Source organism: Berghia stephanieae, chromosome 4 (assembly GCF_034508935.2).
Source record: "Berghia stephanieae isolate SIO BIC M18660-M18661 chromosome 4, UCSD_Bste_1.3, whole genome shotgun sequence".
Taxonomy (NCBI): domain Eukaryota; kingdom Metazoa; phylum Mollusca; class Gastropoda; order Nudibranchia; family Aeolidiidae; genus Berghia; species Berghia stephanieae.
The window spans coordinates 85,601,160-85,629,013 of record NC_088363.1 but is presented as its reverse complement, the minus strand read 5'-3'; the positions used below and the strand labels follow the sequence as shown (position 1 = coordinate 85,629,013).

The window sequence follows — 27,854 nt, the reverse complement described above, 5'->3', positions numbered from 1 at the left end:
GATAAACAAATATATAAAAACAACACAAATTAATACTAAATTGATATAAAATTAGTAAATTAATAAATTTAATTCAATACTGGAACCTTCCCAAAGTCATTACATCAATGGTACCAGCACAAGTAAGGCAATAAATAAGAAAAAGTTCGTTTGCCAAAATCCCTATTTAGTTTTCACTGGTTAATAAGGTGGGCTCATTTGAATTAGCCCGACCTAGTACTAGAGAGGCCAGACAGCAAAAATCGTCAGGCGACGTGACGATGAGATGACGATGTGGGCGGAGTGGAGTGGTTGGGGGGGGGGGGGGGGGTGATAAAAAAGAACAGGAGCGTATCCTGGTTTATCCATTCAGAGGTACATGGTGATTCGCAATCTATCAAAAATACACACAAATTGATTTCAGTACGAAGTATCAAGTTTAAGAAGTAACTTTTGAAATTATCTAATTTAAATTTGATTATTTCGGACCTGGTAATACAGCATATAACTTGAAAAAACAGGCTGGTATTTGCCCACCCTGCCCATTATTACCAGCCGTCCCTGTATGTATGTATGTATGTATGTATGTATGTATGTCTGCCTGTCTGTCTCTCTGTCTGTCTGTCTGTCTGTATGTATGTATGTATGTATGTATACATGTGTGTTTGTATGTATGTGTGTGTGCGTGTGTGTGTGTGTGTATGCCTGTATGAATGTAGTGATTTATAGTTGCCATCATGTTATCTGATCATTATTGGAATTACTATATAAGTACTTTTTTTTTTCTTTCTGTTTATTCACAGACGGAAAATCATCCCTAAGCTTATCTCAGAAAAGTATCTGAACGCTTTAGATGGACATTAACTGGGACAAGCTAAATATAATGATTACAAAGGTTCAGAAATTTTAAAAAAAAATTATCTTTATATCAGGCAGTGCAGCATAAGCGTGGCAAAGCAAGGAATTTAATCGCTGAAATATCATTATGGGATTTTTTACACCATCCCCATCACGAATTTAATTTTCGAGTTTTAAAAAGTTATTTCCATAAATACTTTTCAGGAATTAAAATTCAAATGCTATTCTACAAGTGAAAATAATATGGTAAAGAAATATTGTCTCTGTGCTGAAAAATTGACAAATCCATCTTAATAATAATAATAATAATAATAATAATAATAATAATAATAATAATAATATTTCTATAGCGCCTCAGCATCAACTTAAAAGTGCTCTGCAGCGCTTTACAATTAATTCAAACTCACTACCACACAGCCACACACACACACACACAACAAACACACACAGGCCCACATATGATCTAATAAAATAAGAAAATCAATCATAAAAAGCCCTTTAAAAGAATTCAGGTGCTTCTTAAATGTTAGAACACTAAGAGCAGATTTTGTCCGAAAAACTGAGAGAGTTCCACAGACGTGGAGCTGTACAGAAGCTTTTTGGTGAAAACTATTAATGCAGTTTATTTCTTTCATTCAAAGAGATTCTGATGATCTTAAGACACGACAAGGTGAAAAAAAGTAAAAAGACTTCTGTCTGAGCCAAATCAAAACTAAATTAATGGTCCCATTCCGATAAAAGGACACGGCGCTATGTGTCAAGAACAAAAGATTTACAGGGATAGAATATTCTAGAAGAGATGGCGTGGTTGTCTAGCGATGAAAAATCAAGCAGCCCAAGGAGTTGGCTGTTTCCACCCACCAGATTGACAGCTGAAGTCAAAGGGCAAAGGGCAGCATTTTCTGAAGGCTATGTTGAGATTATTGATTGACTATAGTATCTGCTCACACAAGTTCAGTTAATAATAATAATAATATAAATTTCTTTAAAGTATTTGTACATTTCAATATGACCAGTCCAAATTGTTCTACCTAAATTCTTCTTCTTCTAGGTTCCATGCCTGGTCCAGGCTTCGGATACTGCATGAATTATCTCTCTCCATTCCTCCCTGTCTCTTGCCTTTTCAAACAGCTCTTGGATTGTTAGGCTGGTGAAGCCCTTCAGTTGGTCTATGAGTGTTTTTCTTTGTCTCCCCCGGGCGCGTTTACCAGGTATTTTTCCACAACTTGCCAGGTATTCATTCTTATCTTTCCTTACTATGTGTCCGAAAAAGGATAGTTGTCGATCCACTATTAAGGGCATTAGTTTCCTTTGTTGGTATGTTTGTTTTAGCACTTCTTCGTTCGTTTTGTGTGCAGTATACGATATTCTCTGCATCCTTCTCAAGCACCACATTTCAAAAGCTTCAATGTTCTTTTGTGTTTCTGCATTTGTAGTCCAGCTTTCGCATCCGTATAACAAGATTGGCCACACGTAGCACTTCAAGACTCGGAATCTAATCCCGAACGACATCTGTTTGTTTTTCAAAATGTTTCCCAGGTCCATGAAGGCCTGTTTGGCTTGAGTTATTCTTGCTCGTATGTCTCGGTTACATCTTCCATCTGTTGTCACTATTGAACCTAGGTATTTAAAACTTTCTACGTTGGTAAGTTGCTCGCCGTGAATCGTTATATTGCAGGTGTTGTTGTTTTCGGGGTTTTTCTGTATTACCATGCATTCCGTTTTGGTGATATTCACTTCCATTCCCTTGGCTTCACTATCTACTACCACTTTGTCAACAATCTTTTGAAGTTGGATTTCTGATGTTGCAATGAGTACCGTATCGTCTGCGTATCTTATATTATTTATGTTGTGACCTCCCACTTTTATTCCCTCCATATTATTTATGCCCCTCATGATTGTTTCTTGGTATAGATTAAACAGATCTGGTGAGGCAACACACCCTTGACGGACTCCTTTCTTAATAGGAATGGAATTTCCTGTAGAGTTTCCGATTTTGATAGATGCCTGCTGGGTGTAGTATAATGTTTGCATGAGTCTGAGGTCTTTCTCATCAGCGCCAATGGAGTGCAGTTGTTTTAGTATTTCTTCGTGGCGTACTCTATCAAAAGCTTTTTTGTAGTCGACAAAACAGAGGTATAGTGGGGTCTGAACCTGTATAGCTCTTTCACTTAAAACACGGAGGAGGTATATTGCGTTCCTTGTCCCTCTGTCAGGTTGGAATCCATATTGTTCTTCTGCGATTTCGGGGTTAATCTTATTCCTTAGCCTGTTGATAATTATACGCAACAGTATTTTGTTGATGTGGCTTATTAAACTTATAGTTCTAAAATTTTCGCATCTGACTGCACCTGCTTTCTTTGGTATTGCTATGAAAATAGAGTTACAGAGATCTTCTGGAATTTTCCCAGTACCTAAATTAATAAGGTGTAAAATTAAAAGTTCTCAAATCGCATCAATTTCGAATTGATCATACTTTTCTGATCATTTCTGAAAAAGTTTAGAGTAAGTTTCACACATTTATTTGATTTCAGAGGAATCTTTTTTTTAACAGTAAAATTCGCTTCTTTTTTCCAAGTCAATTTGCCTCTGAATATTGATGCGACAGGTGTCGACTGTGAGCAATGAATGGAATGAATAACGTCCACACTCCCTGCCCTTTGACTTCAGCGATGGTGTATATAACAAGAGTATTCTAGCCTCAGTATATTTATACCTATTTGCCTGATAATGTGATGTATTTTAGATATTATGTAGTGTTGTATGTAATATAAAGATTCACTATAAAACTATATATGAACTAGAAAGAACTATATTCAATTTTATTTTCATTATTTTAACAATAAAAGTCAATCAAGACACAATGAATTCAAATATGTAAAAGCTCGCATCAAATTTTTATTGTTAAAACAAAAAATGAATATAAATCCAATAAAGTAAAAAAAAAAAACAAAAAAACTACATGCTTTTAATTACGTATTTTGTATTTTATTAGAAAGTCGAAAGAAATGGCCACAAAATCCTACTTTTTGCAGGTTAAGTCTTTATAAATTTCTTCTACATTAACTCTCCTTTTCAAAGGCTTCCAATTTAATTCAAATATTTATATTAAGATATGAGTGTTTGCAGGATGACTATTTGCTTTGAGGCTTTTATAATGAATTGATGAAAAGCACCAGTTCGAAACCCATTAAATTAAACATCCATAGCTCTGCTTCAGTGGACAGATAACAAAAATGAAGGTCATGTCCATTTGACAAAAGACTATGAAAGATGAAAAAGGCATCAAAATATGGTGGTTGGAAGGATAGTTGTTCTTTAAGGATGTATTAATAAAGCAAACTTTCATACAAAACTGAAATGATACAATCCAACTGGTAGATGTGTTGAGTGAAAACTTGGGGAGTTGGCACTGGTACAAGTAGGTACGAGACAAAAATTTGGGATGTGGAATAAAACAGTGTACCAACTAATTATATACGTGAAATTCAAGGAAAAAAATCAGCCAGATATTGGATAATTTGTGAATCGTGCAAGTATAAGAATAATTCTTACTGTACATTTGGGATTATTTTTCTGCTTCGACTGTATCATACGTATCTTGTATAATTTTGATCAGGCATTTTGTGAGTAAATATATCAGTGGACATCAAAATAAATATCATTGCCTGAGTACTCTCGAAATATATTCTCACAAAAATGGCACTTTGTGGATTTTAAATTTATAAAGACAAAAACTTAATGAGAGTGCATCTTGTTTACAATGATGTGTCGAAATGCAGAGTAATGAAATGCATTAATATAAAAAAAAATTATGATAAATACTTGATTTTTAAAGTTGTGAAACATTGCCTAACCACAATTGTAGAAGTAATCTTTTTTTTCCCCATGTTTACACTGAAGGTTCGAACAGTTAAGATTTATTCTTTATCTTTCAAACCTACAGATTCTCCTAAAAACTACTAATCTAATCTGGTGGTTATCGTTACTAGAGGTAACATCTGTCATTAAGTATTTTTGGCATCATGTTTTGATACAATCTAAAGTTCCATCTGAACCTTGGCCAGATTAAACTCTTAATTATATTAATGTCAAGCGTAAATTCTTGAAAATCTAAGGACCGAAATTTCGTTAATAACCTGATCAGTTTGACCTATAGCTCAATTAATTTCTTCAATTGGCTTATCACTACAAACTGATGTGGTTGGTCACAGTTATTGCTCTCAATCGATCCTAATCTCGATGGACAAATTTCATTTGATGGCCATTCATAGGCTTTAAAAAATCTGGAATTCCCTGTCCCCCACAACCAGAAATTCTCCAACTTTTAACTCTTTCAAGTCCAATTTAAAACTGAACTGTTTAAAATAGTCTTTACTTAATTTAGTTTATTGTTCTTCAAACTAAGCTTTCAGTGCTGTAGTTTTTATTTTATTTTCCGTTTGCGAGTTCGTGTTTTATTGTAAAGCGCCTTAGAGCATGAATTCATGGAATTTGCAAGCTATACAAGTGATTTGTTATTATGTTATTTTATTATTATAATATAAAAGACATTTGGTGTGTGTAATCATCAAAATTTAGTACAAATGTTTTGGAGTGGGGTTTAGAGAGTATTATATTTCTAGCTAGAAAGATTTGACGATCAAATTTTATCATGACATATAATAACAATTGAATAGAAAAATAGTGAAGCAAATAATCTGTTACTCGAAAAAATTGAATATTACTAGGACTCCTGTTTAAATCTTTTACTTTCAACCAAAGGGGATATTGTTTTTTATATTTAAGCTGTTCCGGGAACAAAATGAATTTCAAGGGTACATTGTTCATAAGATATATATATATATATATCATATATTGACATCAGACATCCTGTTTGATGGATTATCTGTATTCCTTCATCATGGAATGCTTATGGTGCTGTTGCGAAAAGGCGATATATATTTTTATATAATATATATATATATATATATATATATATATATATATATATATATATATATATAATATATATATATATATATATATATTATAATATATATATTATATAATATATAATATATAATTATATTTTATTTGTATGTAGTTATATACATATATTATATATATATTATCTATATTGGTATGCTGATTTTATACTGTAAAGTTTCTGTGCATAAATACAATGATAGTATTATAAATCATTCAGCTGATGTTTTCTCAATCACTGTGAGTCGAAATTTTTATACAGCTGTATATTTTATATATATATATACATTAAACAAGTTCACGGAAATAGAAGATGACATAATCAAGTGCATCCAATCAAAAGTCAAACAAACAACAATCACAAGCTTCATTACCCGTCACTCAACCCACACCTATGGCATAATGCTGTCACATATTGTGGCAGAAAAAAAGGGTTTGTTTACCTAATTATAAAATTCAGAAGAATTTTTTTTACAAAATGAAACTAAAAATACAAACTACCAATCACTCTTTAATGGACCGATGGCAGTTCCACACCTGCAACCATCTGCATACTATTTTGAATACATTTGGAAACAAATGAAATCCTTTTATAATACTTATAAGCACAATCCCGTTATAAACACTCAGCTTGGATCCTTGAGGAGTGTTTATAAATGGAGACTACTGACCACTTAAATGCTAAAAAATATTAAATTCAAAAAGAAATATATAAAACATAATAGAGAGATGATATACAAGAAAAATAACACATCTCCTAAATCGAATACTATACATTTGTTGACCGTTTCCCTCTTAGTCAAGGATTCTGCAGGGCCATGGCAAAGCCAAGTATTCTCATTCCAAACCAAAGGCAGAAAGCAATATGAAAAAAATGAAAACAGATATTATAGGGGAATGGAAGACCCAGTCAGATTGACCTCTCTGACCATCATAGATCCCATTCCTGAATCGTTGTTATCTGCAGTTTTTTGTTTTTTTTAGCAGTTTAGCACATTAAGGTCATTGTCATATATATCAGCATTAGAAAAAAACGAAAGTTGATGAGATGGTCAAAACATTAAGACTATATGTGGGTCAGTGCAGTGCTGAGTTGTTGACCGAAAAATCTGAAAAACTGATACTGATATTGGACCAAAAACAAAACTTTAATGATGTCTCATGGCTTGGACCAAAAACACAACTTTAATGATGTCTCATGGCTTGGACCAAAAACACAACTTTAATGATGTCTCATGGCTCAAGTCTGTGATTAGGCCCTTAGAAATGTATTTTGAAAAAATTTTCTACACTTCATCAGAATTTGGACTTTCCAGAAAGCAGCCTTCTCTTTGACAGAGAATAGTCCTAACGTCACATCGGTTGCATGTAAATGTCTGTCATCGGGAGAGTTAAAAATCTTTTCTTTTTTTTTTTTTGGAATTGCAAAGCACTTAAGCATGAAGTTTACTGTGGATAATATATGCAATCTTTAAAGCACCAAAGAAAAAAATAAAACAAAGCAGATCTATTGAAGCAAAGAACTGATGTAGATTTCAAAGGGAAATTATTACCAAAGACAAATACCAGATCCTAACCGAGAATACTAAACAATGACATATACACTGCACCACCCCTTCAGTTTATGAACCAGCTAGACCCCAAAAACTATGAGGATAATAAATTAATTTTTGTATAGCCTGTCCTTTTTAGATTGTGGACCATCACAAAACAAAAAAAAAACAACACTGGAACCTCTCTAATCAGGAAATGTCCATTGCCACTAAAATCGTCCCATTACCCTGGCATGCATGACAGTACAGGTATCTGTTGTCATCCAATCATGCCAATGAAAACTGCAGTGACATCATACTTTAAAGATTTGGTATTAACTAGAGACACTCTGAGCCATGTCAGCTAGCCGCACATAGTTGTCAACACCTATATCAAAACAATGCACCGTCAATTATATGGACAAAACATTAGCTCCACCCATGCCCTGTGAGGATGGTGTTATATTTGGGAAGGTAAAAGAGGCAACCACCCCTTTTGAAACCGACTATAGATGCATGAGACAAGTTCACATATTAGGAAAAGAAAGGCATTGATTGTATTAAGCATCGACACAGACAGCATTATGCTTCATCTGAGATACCTATCATAATATGTTACATGCCTATACTGTATATGACAACTTTCAATTGTGTGTTTCTGCTCCATTGTGAAATAGTGAACGTTGCTATAATGTTGTCAAACTGAAATTCAGGCTCATTTGACTATCTCACTTTCAGCAAGGACGTAAATGAAAATGTTAAGGCTATATGGAAAGGACCAATAACGTAAAAAGAAAGGAGAGACAAAAAAGGTGGACTGATATACAAATCCCTCCCCTAGCACCAGCCCAGGGGGGCCAAACAATTCGTGGGGGGGGGGGGGGGGGGTTCTTTACCTACTGCCTCTAGCTGAAAAAAAAAAATGAAACAGCAACAAGAGCAGCAGCAGCAATAAGAACAACAACAAAACCAAGTCAAACGATTTTCTATCCTAATTTAATGCCCAGATGAGGTAAGAGAAGGAGACTACCTCTAATAAAAAAACAGAAGTAGGTACATTCTAAATGCAATCTATCAGAAGATCATCACATTACAGTGGTTGTGCAAATAAAATTGTACAACACACAATAAATTATAAAATTTTCTTTAATTTCGGTCACCAAAATTATTGATCCTTAATCTTATAAATTTTAAACAGCTGGTTCTTCTATCATCTTGTTGTGAAGACTCATCAGTTCTTTGAAATACTTGACTGTCTTCACCTTCAGCTCCATTGTGGCATCTTCATCACATATGAATATTGTCCGCGGATGTTGTTGGAAGGCTGACACAGTCCACATATGACTGACTCCCTCTTCGATGGCTTTGTGAAGTGCAAAGGCCTTGTGGGCCCCAGTAATGAGAATCATGACCTATATTGAATAAAAAAAAAACAACTGTCATAATATAGGAAACCATTTCAATGTGGAATTATCATCCTTAGTTGAATGTCACAAAGGTGTAATTTGTTTGTTTTTTATGGTTTTAGAGGTTATACGGTGCTTGCAACACTTGTAGGTCATTTCAGAGCAAGTAAATGGGAATGTGATAGAATGAAAGTTGTAGATCTGAAGATAACAACGAAACAGTAAGACAAAGGAAACTGGTTCGTATAAGAAACAGAAGATTTCATAATCAATGTGCCTAATTTGACAATACCTAAAAATGTCTCATCCAGGCAAAAGCAAAGCATCTCGTCATGAAGGATACCCCCAAATGTTAACAAAGTACAAATTTTTTTTAAACTAAAAACTATAATAGTACACCACATAGAGATAATATACAAAGGAAAAAATATAATCTCTCAAAGTAAGGAATTGTACATTTGACAGTCTCCCTCTCCGCTAGGACAAGGGAAAACAGCAATGCCAATCTTGAACAAAGATGAGAGCAACATGGAAAGGGAAACAGATATAGGGGGATAAGAGACATAGCAATAGTGACCATCATGCCCCTCAAGGGAGGTCAACAGTCACATCCCAAGATGTCATTCTATCTGATCTGACATACATCTTTCTTTTCAAAGATAATTTCGGGAAAATGTTGCATTTGGACCAAAATTTAAGCTCTCTCTCAATGTTTGAAGAAATTTTGCTGTTTAGTTATTCTTTCAAAAAAGTATAATTTCCAGTTTAGTGGATTTTAAAAATAAAAACATAATCATGAACAAAATTGTTAATTGTAAAGAGGCAAGATTCTGAATAAATGGAAGAACAAAAAACAAAAAAATTGAAATGGTGATATTACTAAAAACAATAAACTCTCAGTAAACATAATTTGTTTTTGGTTTTGTTTGTTGTTAAGGGTTTTACTGTGCTAAAGACTATAATAGATCACTTCAGCACCGGTAAAAAGGAAGATGATGGAGGCAAAGTTGAAAGCCTCAAAGAAAAAGCAAACCAGAGGGGACTGATTTAAATACGGAACAGAAGATTCAATGATCAATCCATCTATGTGCCTATTTTTTACTGCTTCCCTCCCAGTCAAGGACCCCAGCCAGGGCTGGGACAAAACTAAGTAATCCCATTCCAAGACAAAGACAGGAAGCAACTCGGAAAACAGATATAAGGAGATAGAAGATACAGCATGACCTCCTGCTCGACACAGCAAGTGATCTCATGCCTACTATGGGAGGTCAGAAGATCCTACCCATTCAGCATACATTGACAAATTGTAATTTGTAATATTAAAACAGCATAAACACTTTCGAACATATACTCATAATTTCAGGGGAGATAATAGATAATAGAAAACTGAAATCTTACAGAAGTTCCAGTGACATTTGGCCAAATTACAATTAATTAGATTAGATGATAAAATGTCTTCATCTTCCAACAGTCATTGTTCCTAACACTAACACTGAGAGTAATATTGTTACAAACCTCATCAGCATCCATTACAGTACCAACACCAACTGTTAAAGCTTGTGTGGGAACTTTGGTGAGATCGTTATCAAAGAATCTGGCATTGGCCAGGATGGTATCTCTAGCAAGAGTTTTAACTCTTGTTCTTGATACCAGACTGGACCCTGGTTCATTGAAGGCAATGTGTCCATCAGGACCGATACCTGGAAAAAATGTCAATATATTAAATTCCATATTTGTCAGCAGCAGCAGCGTCTTTGATGGATCACAACATAACAATTGTTATAACAATTGTTCAGATTGAATGTGAACAATTATGAAAAGCTTGAACTGAGAAGCAGTTTGATAGTAAAATAAATAAATAAATAAAATTCCCTATATCAGGCCTGTAAATGATTGGTGAAAAAAATGTCTGAAATTTTTGAACATGCGAAAATAGACCAACAGGACAAAATATGGATTAATTAATAAACACAACACAGATATAACACGTCAATTGAATAGTCAAATCCTGTCAGTTTCCCCAAATCATTTATAATACAAAATAAGCAGGTCCTTATTTTATAGTACCAAAAAAAAATCCTAATTATTTGAGAGTGTATACACATTTCTGGGCCCAGGACTGAGTTAGTTGTAAAAAAATGTTACTATTATTATTAATAATAATATTATTATTATCATTGTTAACAAATTACTATCATTTATATCATCATCATCTTGGTCATCATCATCTTGGTCATCTTGGTCATCATCATCATCATCATCATCATCATCATCAGTAACTAAAATCAACTGGCTATTAATAAAAGGGAGCAACTCTTTCCTTATAGTACAACCCATAAGCAAAAGTCCTGAACAAAAATGAATAAAACAGCTTGGAAAAAGAACAAAATACAAACACAAGACGTTTCAGGCTCAAAACCTTCTTCAGCAAAAAACAAAAACAATAGAAAATAAAAGTTTAAGTTCATAATAAATACACACTACAAGTATTATATACTACTATGCAATATGTAACATCAACCTTCATGCTAAAAATGATTGAATACATAACAAATCAAATGAAGATAAAACATTTTCTCATGTAAGTTACCTCTAAGGCGACCTAGAGAAAGTGTACAACAAAGAAGTTCTATTATATTTGACTTTGAAAATTACAGAATTTCCAAAAGTTATGCTCTCTTCTCTGTACAAAACAAGACCTGCGCATATAAACAAATAGGACACACATGGAATATCTCCGATATTGGGTTGATTAAAAACAGAAAAAGGTGTGGAGCAGGCACTTATATCGATAGCGATGAGAAATATAAGATATAGAGAAGTGTCTGATAAAATCAGAGAATAAAGATATCACGGTGTCAAAAAGCCAAACTGACGATCTAATTCTGCTGAATTTGTAAAAAGAACTATGGGCTATTTGGTTGGCATTGCACATACTGCGTTTTTAACAACTGCAGAATTGGCATGGCATGGCACTCTCCTCGTGGCTGAGAGAGAGAGAGAGAGAGAGAGAGAGAGAGAGAGAGAGAGAGAGAGAGAGAGAGAGAGAGAGAGAGAGAGAGAGAGAGAGAGAGAGAGAGAGAGAAGAGAGAGAGAGAGAGAGAGAGAGAGAGAGAGAGAGAGAGAGAGAGAGAGAAAGAGAGATGTTTGTTGTTTGTTGTTTTTAAGTTTATGGCGCTTGCAACACATTTAGGTTATATCAGCGCCAGTAGAAAGGAAGAAAATGGGATAGTAAAAAGTTATAGAATTACAATTAAAGCACCCAAGAGAAAGTAAGAAAAAGTTGAACTGGGAACAAATAGGGATCAGATGTAGATTCCAAGAGCATACCATCAATGTACTTAGTTTGAGATCACCTATAAGTCTCATCCAGACACAAGCACAGGTCCCGTCTAAGATGAATACACTCAAATGTTTACAAATCATATAATATAATATGTAAACTAAACAGAGAGATGATTTACAAGGAAAAAAATATCATCTTCCAAAACTATAACTATACATTCGACTGTTTCCCTCCCAGCCAAGGAATGCCAGGACAAAACCAAGTAATCTCATTCCAAGACAACGACAGGAAACAATTGGAAAACGGGTTGGGGGGATAGAAGACACAGCACGTACCTCCCTGACCACTATGGGAGGTCAGGATCCCCACCCAGAGAGAGAGAGAGAGAGAGAGAGAGAGAGTGTCCAGTCACACTATCCACTATCCAGTTTTCAACTTAGAATTTTCAAAAAAGAATTAAAGACGCATTGGATAAGTATAACATGGATGGAGTGATTTGCTGTTAAATAAATTCTAGAAGGTAAATTTACATAAATCATAAAAGTACAACAGACCTCCGATGAATAAACGAATTCCACCAGCATCGGATATTTTCTTTTCAAAGTTTTGACATTCTTCTTCCAAGTTTGAAGCATTTCCATCAAGGAGGTGAACATTTGTAGGTTCAATGTCAACGTGTTTGAAGAAATTGTTCCACATAAAGGAATGATAGCTCTCTGGATGTTCTCTTGGTAAACCTGGTTTCAAAAATAGTCAAATTTATAGTATCAGTTTTCATTATAATCATTACCCTTATTATGACACAATATAGTAGTGAAAGTGATAATGATGTAGTGGTGGTGGTAGCAGTTGTAGAGGTAGTGATAATGATGTGGTTGCGATTGTAGTAGTAGTGGTGGTAGTGATGATGTGGTGGTCGTGGTTTTAGTGGTAGTATTGATGATGATGTGTGGGTGGTGGCTGTAGTAGATGTGATAGTGTTTATGTGGTGGCAGTGGTTGTAATAGTTGTGTTAGTGAGGATGATGTTGTAATGGTGGTGGTGATGGTAGTAGTAGTGGTAGTAACCATGATGTTTTGGCAGTGGTTGTAGTAACAGGGGCAGTGATGATGATGATGATGATGATGATGATGAAGATGTGGTAGTTGTAGTGGTATTGGTAGTAATGATGATGTGGTGGTGGTTGTAGTTATGGTAATGTAATGATGATGATGTGATAGTGATTGTTGTCAGAGAGGTAGTGATGATGATGTGGTGGTGATTGTTGTAGCAGTGGTGGTAGTGATGATGATGCGGTGGTGGTGGTTGTTGTAGTGGTAGTGACGTTGACGTGGTGCTGGTGTTTGTAGTAGTTATGTTTGTGAAGATGTAGTGGTGGTGGTTATCGTAGTGATGATGATGTGGTGGTCGTTGTGGGGTAGTAGTAGTAGTAGCAGTAGTAGTAGTTGTAGTAGTAATTGTAGTCAAAGTAGAAGACCTGTGGGCTCAACAAAAAATTGACTGAAATTTTTTGTCAAACCGTAGATGTGACTTATAAAACAAATGAGTGCCGGAAAAAAGAGAAAAGAGATAATGGACAATGCGATTAAAATGACAAGTGTTATTACTAGGTGCCTCAATGTAGAAGTAGAAAAGATGATTTTTTAAAAACAATGCTCAAAACTGTTTCTATTCTATTGATAAAGTAATTACAGCTATAGGCACAGACTTTCAAAACTATAAATTGTCAAAATTAATTAAAAGCACTCCTAAAAGTATATGATATCCTTAAAGCCTTAATTTATACCTAACCTAACAACAATTATAATTTCCAACAGCAATCAGTTTTATTCATTCTTCACATCTTTATCATTGCTCAACAAGTCAGAACTGTGAGCCATGAACTGAATCTTTCATAAATTTTGAGAACATAAGAATGTATCAATTTTTTTTTAAAGAATTTTTTTTTTCAAGTTATGGAGACGTAAATTATACTTTAATAAAATTTATCCACAATTCCAGGTAAATTCCAAAGAAAAGAAAATAGGAATGAAAACTTGAGCTTCTATATAGTGCTATATCCACTAAACATGCTCAAATAATTTACAAGGGGTCCCTTTCCAATAGCAACACTTAACATGTCGGACGAGATATGATGCCTGTTAGATGATATGACAATTTTATCCAACAGATACAACACTGTTAAAAGTCAGGTACTCATTTTACACCTAAGTACAGTGAGAGAATGTGAGTAAAGAGCTTTTTCCAAGGATTCAACTATGCGCCGCTCAATGCAGGACTCACATCCAGCACCTTCCAATTCGAAGCTGAGTGTCATACTGTTTCTTATTGTATAGTTTTTATCAATTCTTAAGAAAGGACTACTGTATAATTCTGTATTTTATCATGGAAACTGTAAGTTTTAAAAGATTTTTACACAGTCACTTAATGGCCGCCGCACTCTTACGAACATTGTTCACCTTATTTTTAGCCGTGATTTACCACCATCATTATTTTAATAATTGTGAACACTTTTATTCAACATCTGATTTTTACAACAGGCCTCGAGGCGGTAAACGTAAACAACGTCACATTCCAGCTGCGATTTTTAGCTCAAGTGATCCGATTTTTTACACTAATATTAATAAGTACAGGCCTCGGGGAGGCAAACGGAAACAACATAACATCTCAATGGTAACAACTCGTCGTCCACCCCGCCCCCACACAAACCCCCGTCCACCACCAACACTTGTAACTGTACCAACCACATACAGTTTCACAAACGACAACAATAACATTGTTATTGGTCTTCTGAATGCACAGTCCTGCCGTAACAAAACCGAAGAATTAAACGATTTATTAACGGAGAAGAACTTCGATATTCTATTTATAGTAGAGACATGGCTCTCACAGTCTGAAGACGACCCAGTTGAAAAAGCTATGACACCCCCTGGGTACCAATTTAGATCGTATCCAAGGAAAGATCAGCGAGGGGGTGGCATTGGCGTATTTTATAAAACAAAATTATGTAAACATGTGGAAATCATCGAAATGCGCTGCAAAACAATGGAGGCCATTGATCTTAGATTATCCCTCCAGAATACAAGATACAACTTCAACTGCATCTACCGACCGCCAGCAAACAAGAAAAACAAAATAAAATTACCTGATGTTAGGAAGGAAATCAACGAGATGCTAACTTTGCAACACACGCGTCCTGGCCATTCAATTATACTCGGAGACTTTAATTTTCGCTTCGACAACGTCACAGACACCGCCAAATTGCACGAGTCATTATCAGAGAACAACATGTGCCAGATCGTAACAACGCCAACCCACTCTGCTGGTCATATTTTAGATTGGGTAATTGTAGAAAATTCAGAGTTCCAAAAAACCAACGCCACCGTCGATTATCTCCCCTTTTCGGACCACTCCCTCATTTCTTTCAATCTTGACGTTTCAAAACCATGCCAAGAAACCACCACCACATCAACCAGAAACATTAAAGGCATTAATTTGGACAATTTCAGAGGCGATTTAGAAACAAAACTTACTAAGAATTCAATTATTTCTCCAGACCAGTGGAATAGTTGTCTCATTGAAACGCTTGACAAACATGCGCCATTCCAAACAAGGACCGTCACCAACCGCAAGTATGCTCCGTGGTATACGTCGGACGTTAAAGAAGCTAAAACGAAGTGTCGGAGAGCAGAAAGACTGCTGAAAACCTCAGGCCTCATGATTCATCGTGAAATATTCAAGAGCGCATTTCGTGCCTGGAAGACAACAATAAAAAAGGCAAAGACCACGTATTTTCTTTCAAAATTTGAAACTTCTAAATCTTGTAAACAATTATTTAACATCTGCAATGATCTACTTGGACGTGAAAGATGCACTTCATTACCATCTACAACCAATCAAAGAGACTTGCCAGACACATTTGTCAACTTTTTTAAAGACAAAATCCATAACATTCGTTCAGAACTAGATCGGCATGAACCATTTATAGATACAAATACATTCTGTGGTACCCCTTTAGACAAGTTCCAACCAGTTTCACCTAGTTTCATAAACGAGTTGATAAAAAAAGCCCCCATTAAATCCTGCGACCTTGATCCCCTACCAGCACAGCTTTTGGCCAGCTCCATCGATACATTATTACCATCCATTACATCAATCATAAATACATCCATACTGACTGGCGAAGTTCCATCGTGCTTTAAAAGTGCCCTCGTCCTGAAGAAACCATCACTGGACCACAATATATTAAACAATTATCGTCCTGTATCAAATTTACCTTTTTTGTCAAAACTTTTGGAGAAGGTAGTTCTTACACAATTAACATCTCATCTTAAGAACAACAGTTTGGAACAACCCTTTCAGTCAGCCTACAAACATCAACACAGTACTGAAACGGCGCTTCTTAAAATCTTTAATGACTTGTTATGTAATGCTGATGCTAACAATATCAATGTATTATGCCTTTTAGATCTTTCAGCTGCCTTTGACACCATTGACCATGACATTTGTTAAGAAGACTAGAAAATATGTTCGGCATAAAAGGAATTGCCCTTAAATGGTTTACATCATATTTACAGGATCGATGGCAGACTGTCGTGGTGAATGGTGTTCAGTCAGAACAAGTTTTACTAAATTTTGGAGTGCCACAAGGCTCTGTTCTTGGCCCTGTCCTTTTTACTGTATATATGCAGCCCCTTTCTAGTGTGATATCCAGATTCAATCTGAGTTATCATTTTTATGCAGATGATACGCAAATATATGATTCAGCACCCCTTAGTAATTTACAGTTCTTAATACAACGAATTACGAGCTGTTTTAATGAGATTAAATCTTGGATGTACCACAATAAGTTAAAATTAAATGATAGTAAAACTGAGATTTTAATGTGTGGAAGACCGAGTATCCTTAAACAGGCAAATAAATCACTAATTACTCTCGGAAATAGCACAATAGAATTTTCAAATAAAGCAAAAAACCTTGGCGTCATCATTGATAAAGATCTTTCCATGACAAGCCACGTGAATAACACCATACAATCTATGTACATAGAAATGAAAAAAATAAGCAAAATTCGTAATTTAATACCGAAGCATATAACAGAACTTTTAATTAATTCCTTGGTTTTATCTAAATTGGACTATTGTAACTCCCTTTGGGCGAATTTAACTAAAGACAAAATTAGCAAACTTCAGGTTGCTCAAAATAACGCAGCCAGGCTCATTGTACGCAATAACAAAAAATACCCGTCAGCAACTCTTCTTCTCCGTGAGTTACATTGGCTTCCTGTTGAAAAAAGAGTTGCCTATAAGATTTGTACTGTTGTCTACAAATCTCTAAGCACGAACAGTCCCTCCTATATTAAAGACCTTCTAAACATATATGTCCCCAATAGAAACTTGAGGTCAAGCAATGACCAATCAATCCTTGTCAAACCTAAGCCATTGCGTAAAATAGGTGAACAGTCTTTTCAATTTTCGGCCCCCCATTTTTGGAACTCTCTCCCGTCACACGTGAGATGCTCGGATTCGTTGACAACGTTCAAATCTCGCTTAAAGTTTTATCTTTTTACGTCATAATGTTGCAATATTATTTTCATATTTTGTTGTTGTTGAATTGAATTCGTATCACGTTTCCTTCACACTTGTCTCACTGTAATATGTTTTGTTTTATATCACTGTAAAGCGCTTAGAGCCTGTGACAACGGGGTAAAGCGCTATATAAATGCCATTTATTATTATTATTATAGCACAAGAGCACGTAGCTTTAATGACAGAATCGAAATAAACAGTCGCAGACAGTGAACAGCATAGATGACAAGAGAATTAGTAACTAATGCTAGTTTTCCTTTTAATTAGGCACATTAATCTGTGTAGAAACACCATCAACTACTCAGTCAACAAAGTGAAGCAATCAAGAGTAACAATAATATTAGTTTACATTTCTTTTTAGTATGTTTCTCTTGAACTCATGAGTTTTTCATGAAATTTAAGTCTGCAACTACAAAGTAGAGAAAAATAGGGTATGAAGAAGTGCCAGATGAAAATAAAGAATAAAAAGTCACGGGGTCGGTGCCAAATTCAGGATCCAACTGACACGACACCCTCCGCCTGGCAAAGAGAGGGAGGACAGCAAGCGGTCGCACAACCGACTGAGCTATCCGGCAGCCACACAAATATGGCTTTCAAACTTAGTACCAATCACGCTCCCCTCTACTCTCATCTAATGTGGGGACCACAACGAGCTGGCTAATGAACCCCGCGATCTTTCTATACTGGGCGAGCAAATGAAGCTATCCACACTTCTCTGAATGAAACAAGACATGGTAACATTTATACAAATAGGACACACATGGAGTAGCTCCAATATTGGGTTGAATAAAATTCATAAAAAGTGTGGAGCGGGCATTTGTATCAATAATGATGAGAAAAAAAGGGTATGGAGACGTGCCAGATGAAAACAGAGAATTAAAACTCATGGTCAGCGCCAAACTATTTTTCTTTTTTTTTTTCGCCAAGCTGTGGTCTCTTTGGTTGCTTTCAGATAAAATGATGGGAAACTATTTTCATCACCACTTGTTATGAGTTTTTATAGCAAATTTGATATGATCACTTATCAGTTTCATACCACACATGGTAAACTCGAACCAGTTGTTGTAAATACTGTTCTTAGTCTACCACAGACTGAACAATTTGAAACAAAAACCATATGGCACCCCTGTATAGAATTTGACGAGCAAAAGCAGCTTTGATCCAAGCCAGCATCTTATTCAGATTGGATAAACTTCTATTCTGTTGACTGTAAGGATCAAAGAGACTAGCTGTGATGAGAGGCAATAAGCTCTCAATAAACCCATCTGTCAATCCCAAAACAAAGGATATCAATCAGTCTCTCCTTACAACTGTTATTGTCTAACTGTTGTCTAGACTAGGCCCAACCCCTTCGCCTCCTATCTAATGGTCAACGATGACCTCATAACCCCATGCTGTAAAGCCCCACCCTCTTTTGTCTCTCATGGAATGATGACACACTAATGAAGCATTACATATCCCCACCCACACTCAATTCTTCAACCTGTCATGATTTCACCCATGATGAAATTTAATCATGAAATTTTGTTTGTTTGAATTCTTGAATTTGCCACATTTTGAGATAAAAAATTGTTGTGATTAACTAAAGTTAGTTGCAATTAACCAGTTTTATATAACATTTATATAGAATTAATTCTGTTTCTTGGGAAACATTGTGAATAACCGAAAGTTGCGATTAGTTGAGTTGTGATTATCCGGAGTGGACTGACTGTAGTGTAACTATGTAGTAGTAGTATAAGTAGTATTAGTAAGTAAGTAGTAGTAGTATGTATAGTAAGTATAAGTTAGTAGTAGAGTATTATATCGTAGTAGTAGTATATAGTAAGTATAGTAGTAGTAGTAGTATTAATAGTGGTAGTATTTAGTAGTAGTAGTAGTAGTTAGTAGTGTAGTAGTAGTAGTAGTAGTAGTATAGTAGAGTAAGTAGTAGTATTAGTAGTAGTAGTAGTAGTAGTGTATTATAGTGGTAGTATAGTAGTATATGTGTAGTAGTGTATAGTAGTAGTAGTAGTAGTAGTAGTAGTAGTTAGTAGTAGTAGTATAGTGTATGTAGTGTAGTAGTAGTAGTAGTAGTAGTAGTAGTAGTAGTAGTAGTAGTGTAGTAGTAGTAGTAGTAGTAGTAGTAGTAGTAATAGTAGCAGAGCAGTAGAGTAGCTAGCAGTAGCAGCAGTAGTAGTAGTAGTAGTAGTAGTAGTAGTAGTAGTAGTAGTAGTAGTAGTAGAAGTAGTAGTAGTAGTAGTAGTAGTAGTAGTAATAGTGGTAGTAGTAGTAGTAGTAGTAGTAATAGTGGTAGTAGTAGTGGTAGTAGTAGTAGTAGTAGTAGTAGTAGTAGTAGTAGTAGTAGTAGTAGTAGTAGTAGTAGTAGTAGTAGTAGTAGTAGTAGTAGTAGTAGTAGTAGTAGTAGTAGTAGTAGTAGTAGTAGTAGTAGTAGTAGTAGTATAGTAGTAGTAGTAGTGTAGTAGTGGTAATAGTGGTAGTAGTAGTAGTAGTAGTAGTAGTAGTATATGTAAGTGTAGTAGTAGTAGTAGTAGTAGTAGTAGTAGTAGTAGTAGTGTAGTAGTTAGTGTAGTAGTATAGTAGTAGTAGTAGTAGTAGTAGTAGTAGTAGTAGTTAGTAGTAGTAGTAGTAGTAGTAGTAGATATGTGGTAGTAATAGTAGTAGTAGTTAGTAGATAGTGGTAGTAGTAGTAGTATGTAGTAATGTAGTGGTAGTAGTAGTAGTAGTAGTAGTAGTAGTAATTGTGATGGTAGTAGTAGTAGTAGTAGTAGTAGTAGTAGTAGTAGTAGTAGTAGTAGTAGTAGTAATAGTGGTAGTAGTAGTAGTAGTAGTAATAGTGGTAGTAGTAGTAGTAGTAGTAGTAGTAGTAGTAGTAGTAGTAGTAGTAGTAGTAGTAGTAGTAGTAGTAGTAGTAATAGTGGTAGTAGTAGTAGTAATAGTGGTAGAAGTAGTAGTAGTAGTAGTAATAGTGGTAGTAGTAGTAGTAGTAGTAGTAGTAGTAGTAGTAGTAGTAGTAGTAATAGTGGTAGTAGTAGTAGTAGTAGTAGTAGTAATAGTGGTAGTAGTAGTAGTAGTAGTAATAGTGGTAGTAGTAGTAGTAGTAGTAGTAGTAGTAGTAGTAGTAGTAGTAGTAGTAGTAGTAGTAGTAGTAGTAGTAGTAGTAGTAGTAGTAGTAGTAGTAGTAGTAGTAGTAGTAGTAGTAGTAGTAGTAGTAGTAGTAGTAGTAATAGTGGTAGTAGTAGTAGTAATAGTGGTAGTAGTAGTAGTAGTAGTAATAGTAGAAGTAGCCGTGGTAATGATATTCGTGTATAATATGAAATATAGAAGATGGATGGTAGTAGTAGTAAAAGTGGTAGTAGATGTGCATTTCATTCAATCTTGTGTTTTCCTGCTGTGTTATAATACAGATGAAGTCAATACTATGTTAGAAAAAAATATTATATGATTAAAATGTCTTAAAATAAAATAAACACAGTGCTAGAAACTGTGCAATGCTCACAATACGCAGTATCAGAACAAAAAGAGTGCAGTTTAGTAAATTATTCTAGATTCAATCTGCATAATAATTGTATCAAAAGATAGTACGTACACTTGTGAGATGAATATACAGTTAAATCCAACCTGGTAAGTGTTAATTCAATACTGTAAATATTTAGGAATTATATAAATGCAGTGACTAAAATGTTTATTAGCATGCATTGCATATGCAACTACCACTAGAAAAGGCATGAATTACAAGACTAGAAAAACTTATTGGAGTATGAAAATCATGTGCTAGAAAATATTTATTTATAGAAATGAAAAATTAAACACCTCGGTTATAATGTAGTCAACGGGACTGAAGATTAAGAGTTATCATTTTTGACATTATCATACTTGGGATATAAGCTTGAATGTACTTAAAGTTGGTAAAAATAAATGAAGTAACACCTTGGCACACCCTGCAAGCACCATGAAATTGTAAGATTGACCTTCAACCCCTTCTTGGCTGGGTTAATGGGATGAGATTATTTGTCCTGATCTGGGTCCATTCTTATGTGGAGTGTCGAAATTTAGTCCTTTACTAGCCACATTGGGTTTCAATTTCGTTTTATTTCGTTTTCCATTTGAACTTTAACCTTAATCATAATTTGCCATAGTCAACGGATGAATCAAGTCATGTGATCAATACACTTGCTTCCGTTAAAGTTGTTAAAACATGCATAAATTGAACTGAAAATAACCACACAACAAAACAAACGACAGAAAATATGATTTAGATTAACCACACAAGTTTCATATTATTTAAACCATTCACCTCTTGCAGAATACTGTTGTCTAGATTATACTATCAAATCGTTTTGAGGTTTATTTCTGGACAATCTGTAATATTCTCACAGTTTTTTAAAACCAGTGTCAATATCATAAGGACACTTTATGCCTCTGTCATTTGTAACCGATGCATTTTCCTTTTTTTTTTTTTCATATTGAGTGTTTTTATTTTATTTTTACCATAATGACTTATGAAAATAAAAATGAAATTAAAGAAAAACAAAACAAAAACAAACCCAAACAAAACCCCACTACGACAGGTAACGATAAATAATGCAGCAGCATCACATGGTGTTGCAGAACCATGAATAACCAACAAAGTGAAATAAGTCATGAAATTTCATTCATGGTAATCATTGGATTACGTTTACTTCGAACTCAAGCACGCTTCGGCATTAAGCGTGCCTAAGCTTTTTCCCAATGATAATGCTTAAAGGCGGCATGGACTGTACAAAGAGTGCTCGACATATTAATAGCAACAATGGAGCAAATTATTATTTAGATATTTTTTTACGATATTGAAGTCTACATGAGTGTTTCAGGCCCTTACGGCCATCATCTGGACTGTGTGGGACATGAGTCACAAGTTGTTGTGGTTGTCTTGATTCCAGATATTCAAAATTGATTAATAGATGTTTCCCTCATGAGAACAATGGTTGTATATTTCTTTTTTAGTGTTGAGTGTGGCCTCAAGAGGATGTTTGATGATAGTGTATTTTTATTTCAGGCATAAACTACATTGTTTTGACGATGATGTGTATTGTGTTGTTTTAGATAAAATTTTCCATGATGTGCTGTGGTCTAGCTTGTTGTCTTTTAATTTCCAAATATGTTCGCATAGCTTTGTAGATTTTTTTTGTTTTTGTTTCTAAAGGTTGAGGTATGGAGCTTGTATCTGGTTTTGAAATTATTTTCCGTTAGTCCTACATATTTTTCCTGCTTGTGTGTTTTATATTCGGTGACTGTGGCTTGGCATATTAGACTTGATTCTTAACATTGTTTATTCAACGGGCAATATTCCTTCTCTCTGCAGTTCCATTATTTACACTATAAATATTTTAATTAAATATATTTTTCTGAGGGTACTTAAACGTTAAGATGAGAAAAATTACACAATCACAATATAATAACATTTTCTTCGCTCTTGAAAAATTATTCAAATAAAATATCTAGAGTGTCAATTTTACATATCAAAAGAAGTCTTTGTTGAACAGTCTTAGGAAAAAAGATTCTAAAATATATGTGTGTATTATATTATATATATATATATATATATATATATATATATATATATATATATATATATATATATATATATATATAGAGATGAGAGATGAAGAGGAGAGGAGAGAGAGAGAGAGAAGAGGAGAGAGAGAGAGGAGAGAAGAGAGAGAGAGAGAGAGAGAGACGAGAAGGGAGACGAGAGAAGAAGAGAGAGAAGAGGAGAGAGAGAGAGGAGAGAGAGAGAGAGAGAGAGAGAGGAGAGAGAGAGAGAGAGAGAGAGAGAGAGAGAGAGAGAGAGAGAGAGAGAGAGAAGAGAAGAGAGAGAGAAGACAGACGAGAGAGAGAGAGAGAGAGAGAGAGAGAGAGAGAGGAGGAGAGAGAGGACAGAGAGGACAGATAGAGAGAGAGAGAGAGAGAGAGAGGAGAGAGGAGAGAGAGAAGAAGAGAGAAGGAGAGAGAGAAGAGAGAGAGAGGAGAGAGAGAGGAGGAGAGAGAGAGAGAAGAGAAGAAGAGAAGAGGAGGAGAGAGAGAGAGAGAGAGAGAGAAGAGAAAGAGAGAGAGAGAGAGAAGAGAGAGGAGAGAGGAGAGAGAGAGAGAGAGGAGAGAGAGAGAGAGAGGAGAGAGGAGAAAAGGAGAGAGGAAGGAGAGAGAGAGAGAGAGAGAGTGAAAGAGTGGGAGGGATGGAAATAAGCAGTGGGCGGGAAGTGAACTCACAGACATATTCATCCATATTGAAGGTTTTGACATATTTAAAGGAGAGTATACCAGCTTTGTGGAACTCAATCAGCTTACGATACATTCCAAGTGGGGTGCTACCTGAAAAAAAAGAAAAGAAAATAACATGCAAAAGATAAGGCAGGGTTAATTTCAAGACCTTCGATTTTGGGTTCCTTTTTTCATTTATTAAAAAAAATCAGTGATGATCATGACAATTTGTCAAAAAAATGGACAATCTATATTTACACCCTTTTGCTCCATCCTCTTCCCTTTCAATCATCTTTTCATCCAAGGCCATCATGGGTATTGTGTCACTTTTCACATTTGGCGCCAATGTGTCTTAGACGAATGTCATGGGCATGGGAGTGTCACCAAAAATCATGCAGCTGAGCAGAGGTGTCAAAAAATGACACAAAACATAATGGTGATTTTTCAACTGAACTACCACTTAGTGGAAAATGACACGCAAAAACAGCTGAAAATTTCTGATTAAATACTAAAATCCCGGAATTCCGAGGAAGATTATCATCACTGTAAAATATATTGTCTTGTATTCCTGTTTTCTCTTGATTTTTTTTTAGTATTCATTTGTTTTGATTTTAATTGATCGTGATAATAAGAAATATAAATTATTTCTCTAAGCTTTAAATATTTTCATGTCATTTATTTCACGAGGAAGAGGAGGATGAGGGAGGGGAGAAGAAGAATACTGGGGTTATCTAACCCTACCAGTCCAAAGTTCGGTCAAATGACCCAAACCTCTGTTTTACTTATAATATCATAAAAAATAAGTCTCTACCGATAGTTCTCTTCATAATAATAATAATAATAATCATAATAATAATGACAACGATGATGATGACAATAATAATCACAAAATGATAATAATAACAATAATAACATTAATAATAATAATAATAATAATAATAATAATAATAATAATAATAATAATAATAATAATAACAACAACAAATGATGGTTATAGTAAACATGGTAGTGATGATTATCTGGTGGTGGTTGTTGTAGGAGTAGATGTAGTGATGGTGATGTGTTGGTGGTTGCTGCAATGATGGTAGTGATGATGCGATGCATTCACAGTAGAGATTTGGCATTAAGATTAAGTGGGTTGATTTCATACAATTTTTTTTCAAAAAGTTATTTTTTGCTCACCTGTAGGTAAACCTAAGGTAAAGTATCTGTCGGGTCCAGGGTTGTATTCAATAATTCTCCTGCGTACATATTTGGCACTCCACTCAGAGACATCACTGTACTGGTCTAATATAACTAGCCTCATTGTCTTGCTGTTTCAAAGGAAGAAAAAAGTTATGCGTAATAGAAAAAAAATTTAAATTGCAAACTGAATGAAAATTCAATTTTGAAGATTACACAGACTACAGTATTTTTCTTTTTTTTTGGAGATGTGAGACTATTCACCTGTCTCAATGTTGATGTTATGAACGAGTAGGCTACAAGTGGATGACTTCCTCTTATTTTGTTGAATATCACTGAGGGGTAATTTCAGTTGGCTGTTTAGGCCTTTATAAAATATTGTCACTTAACCACGCTATCTTCTCTGTTGTATAGCAGTTCAAGATCTAAATCAGTATCGTGCTTCTTATTTTTGTCATTTTGATATATAAATTTCACTGCTCTGTTTTGTATTTGTTCGATGTCTTGGATTTCTGATTTGTGGTGAGTGTCCCAGACAGATTTACTATATTCTGGTGTAGGCCTAACAAAGGCTTTGTAGCACTTTAATTTTCTTTCCCTCTTGCCATCGTATAAGTTTCTTCTGAGAAAGCCTAAAGTAGAGTTTGCATTTTTTGTATATGTTTGTAACATGATCTGTCCAATTTAGTTTGTTAGTTATTGCTACGCCAAGATATTTTGCCTTGCTTATTTCTTCTTGTGCGGTGTTATGTATTTTGTTTGCTGAATGCCATGATCTTCCAGTTGTTTGTGAATTTTAGAACCTGACACCTCTGAGGATGGAATTCAATGCTATTTTCTATTTCCCAGAAGTGTAAGCTATCTAGATCGGCTTGAAGAATTTCTGTGTTACGTTTGTTTTGATTATTTCCAAATAGTAAAAAAAAAACTCTCATAGTTGGGCAACAGCAACAGATCTCATTTATGCCTGACCAACCACCCCTGTCTGTTTTGGTGGTAAATGCCTGTATTGAAAATGCGTTAAAGTTTCAACCCTTGGGGATATTTAAAAAGTTGAGAACCAATTTTCTCAGCTTAAGCTCATCTCTTCATCAGATTATTTTCGAAAAGATATTTAGAAAGAGGCGTTATTTTTTTTTTTTACTTATTTTTTCGTTGTTGTTTTTTATTTGTTTTAAACAAACCCATTGAAAATTGAGGAAAATTAGTAATTTTAAAAATCTACAAATTTTCTGAGGTTTTATGCAGATGACCAACACGCACGGGGGTTGGTCTTATTTCTGTGAAAATATTCTCTTGACCTCGGCTTGGTTGTGCTCTGGCCTTGACTTTGACTTTGCATGAGGCTTGAGGTCACAACCATTTGTATCTTAGTTGTATCTAGTAATAGAGTAATATGGAATGACATGCTGCTCGTTTGCCTGCTATTAACTGAAATGTAAAATGGATGGTTATCCCCGGTGTATAATATATTTTTTATCGAAAGTTTCCACATCGAAGCTAGACCGCAGCCAGGTGCAAAGACAAGCCTGAACAACAATTTATATTCACGTACGAACTCAATCTGTACTATAGACAAGACATTAATAATATTTGACATTAAAATTTGGATAACATTTACCTTATTATTTTCTATTTCTACGCAAAATGAGCAATTTCATCTCACGCCGAAGAAAAAAAAAAGATAAACAGGAAACCTAGGTTGAATCAAAATAAGTACAGGTCGATTGATATTATTATTGATGAATATATATTTAGCCTACATAAGAAGATAAGGAATTTATCCAGGTGGGTTTCAACACTGACAAGCAGGGTTGCCAGATTATTTTTCAACAAAATGCCAGGGGAAGACTCAAAAAATGCCAAAACACTCCAAAAAATGCCAAAGTCTGTTGACTCCCACCCCCACTAAGAAAACTACTCACTTTTGATAGACAATTTACTATCATATCCTGGTGGCTTGCGTGTTTTCTTTTCTTTTTCTTTTTTTTTTTTTTAATTATACTAAATTTCCTGTTGGGGTAATTTTTTACCTACTGACTACTAAGTGAAGTGCTAAACCACTACACCACGGTTGGATTTTAAGAATGAAAAAGAAATACATTAACATGAAAGGTAAATACGTAAACAGTTAAATAATTATTGACAATTAAGAAAACTTACTGTTTCGTGTTTCTTATGATGTTTTTTGTTGAATCTGGTTCAAGTGCAGAGTCCAAAGAAGTTATAGAGAAAAAAATTAGAAACAATATCCATCACAGTTTTAATAGCAAAGTTTTGCGATGTGAAGAGATTTGTTTTTACGCGTTTAGAAATAATTAAGAAAAGGTGTCATTTGAAGTATAATATACAAGAAAAGAAAATGCCAAATGAAAATGCCAAATGCCAAATGATTTTTTCTAATGCCAAACGGTTTTCAAAAATGCCAGATTTTTGGAATCTGGCATTTAAAATGCCAAACTGGCAACCCTGCTGACAAGTGGCAATTTTGTAGTGTTGGGATATTCGTTTCGTTTGCATTTATTCGATCGCAGCTCGAGCGGCAAGCCCCAACTTATTTTCGAGCCTTCGAGCTGTTGTTTTGGGGTTTTTTTTCCCCCTGTTATTCGCCCCCTCACTCACTAATTAAGTGACGACGCCGTAAAGCACGTGGCTAGCTGGCATTCCGCAAACAAGTTAGCTGTGTCGAACGAGACTTTTTTAATTTTTAAAATTTTTTGTTCAAACAATTCTCAAATCGCTGTTTGATGACGTCACAATCCGTTTATTCGCGGAATACAAACAAGAATTTGCGAACAGACAATCGAGTAGCTCTTTC

General features: G+C 34.9%; 2 protein-coding genes across 4 annotated transcripts in view; one reads left to right on the top strand and one right to left on the bottom strand.

Annotated features, from left to right (window-relative positions):
* The window catches only part of LOC144971454 (solute carrier family 4 member 11-like), a 47,712-nt gene extending 46,723 nt beyond the window's left edge, over window positions 1-989 (top strand). For both annotated transcript variants that reach the window (XM_078912374.1, XM_078912373.1), the window contains one exon: window positions 783-989. In XM_078912374.1, the coding sequence (XP_078768500.1) occupies window positions 783-843 (61 nt within the window). In that variant the 3' untranslated portion in view covers window positions 844-989. The remainder of the gene's footprint in view (window positions 1-782) is intronic.
* Window positions 990-7,205: 6,216 nt separating this feature from the next.
* On the bottom strand, window positions 7,206-27,568 carry LOC144971450 (glucosamine-6-phosphate deaminase 1-like). 2 transcript variants are annotated; one of them, XM_078912366.1, is made up of 7 exons: window positions 27,510-27,568; window positions 26,658-26,837; window positions 25,037-25,167; window positions 23,864-23,965; window positions 12,584-12,766; window positions 10,259-10,443; window positions 7,206-8,749 (listed from the first exon to the last, which is right to left on the bottom strand). In XM_078912366.1, exons 3-7 carry the CDS (start codon window positions 25,158-25,160, stop codon window positions 8,528-8,530), a joined length of 816 nt encoding a protein of 271 aa, XP_078768492.1. In that variant the 5' UTR covers window positions 25,161-25,167; window positions 26,658-26,837; window positions 27,510-27,568; the 3' UTR covers window positions 7,206-8,527. The 2 variants fall into 2 exon arrangements, with proteins under 2 accessions (XP_078768492.1, XP_078768493.1); XM_078912367.1 differs by lacking the exon at window positions 27,510-27,568 and having other exon boundaries at window positions 26,800-26,832.
* Window positions 27,569-27,854: the final 286 nt, after the last annotated feature.

What these genes read in the sequence shown, in the direction of transcription:
- LOC144971450 (XM_078912366.1), bottom strand. Translation starts at nt 25,160, where the DNA reads ATGAGGCTAGTTATATTAGACCAGTACAGTGATGTCTCTGAGTGGAGT. An exon ending in TACCTTAGGTTTACCTACAG is followed by an intron (nt 23,966 to 25,036) that starts GTGAGCAAAAAA and finishes CTTTTTTTTCAG; the next exon opens with GTAGCACCCCACTTGGAATG. An exon ending in CAATATGGATGAATATGTCT is followed by an intron (nt 12,767 to 23,863) that starts GTGAGTTCACTT and finishes TTTTGAAACCAG; the next exon opens with GTTTACCAAGAGAACATCCA.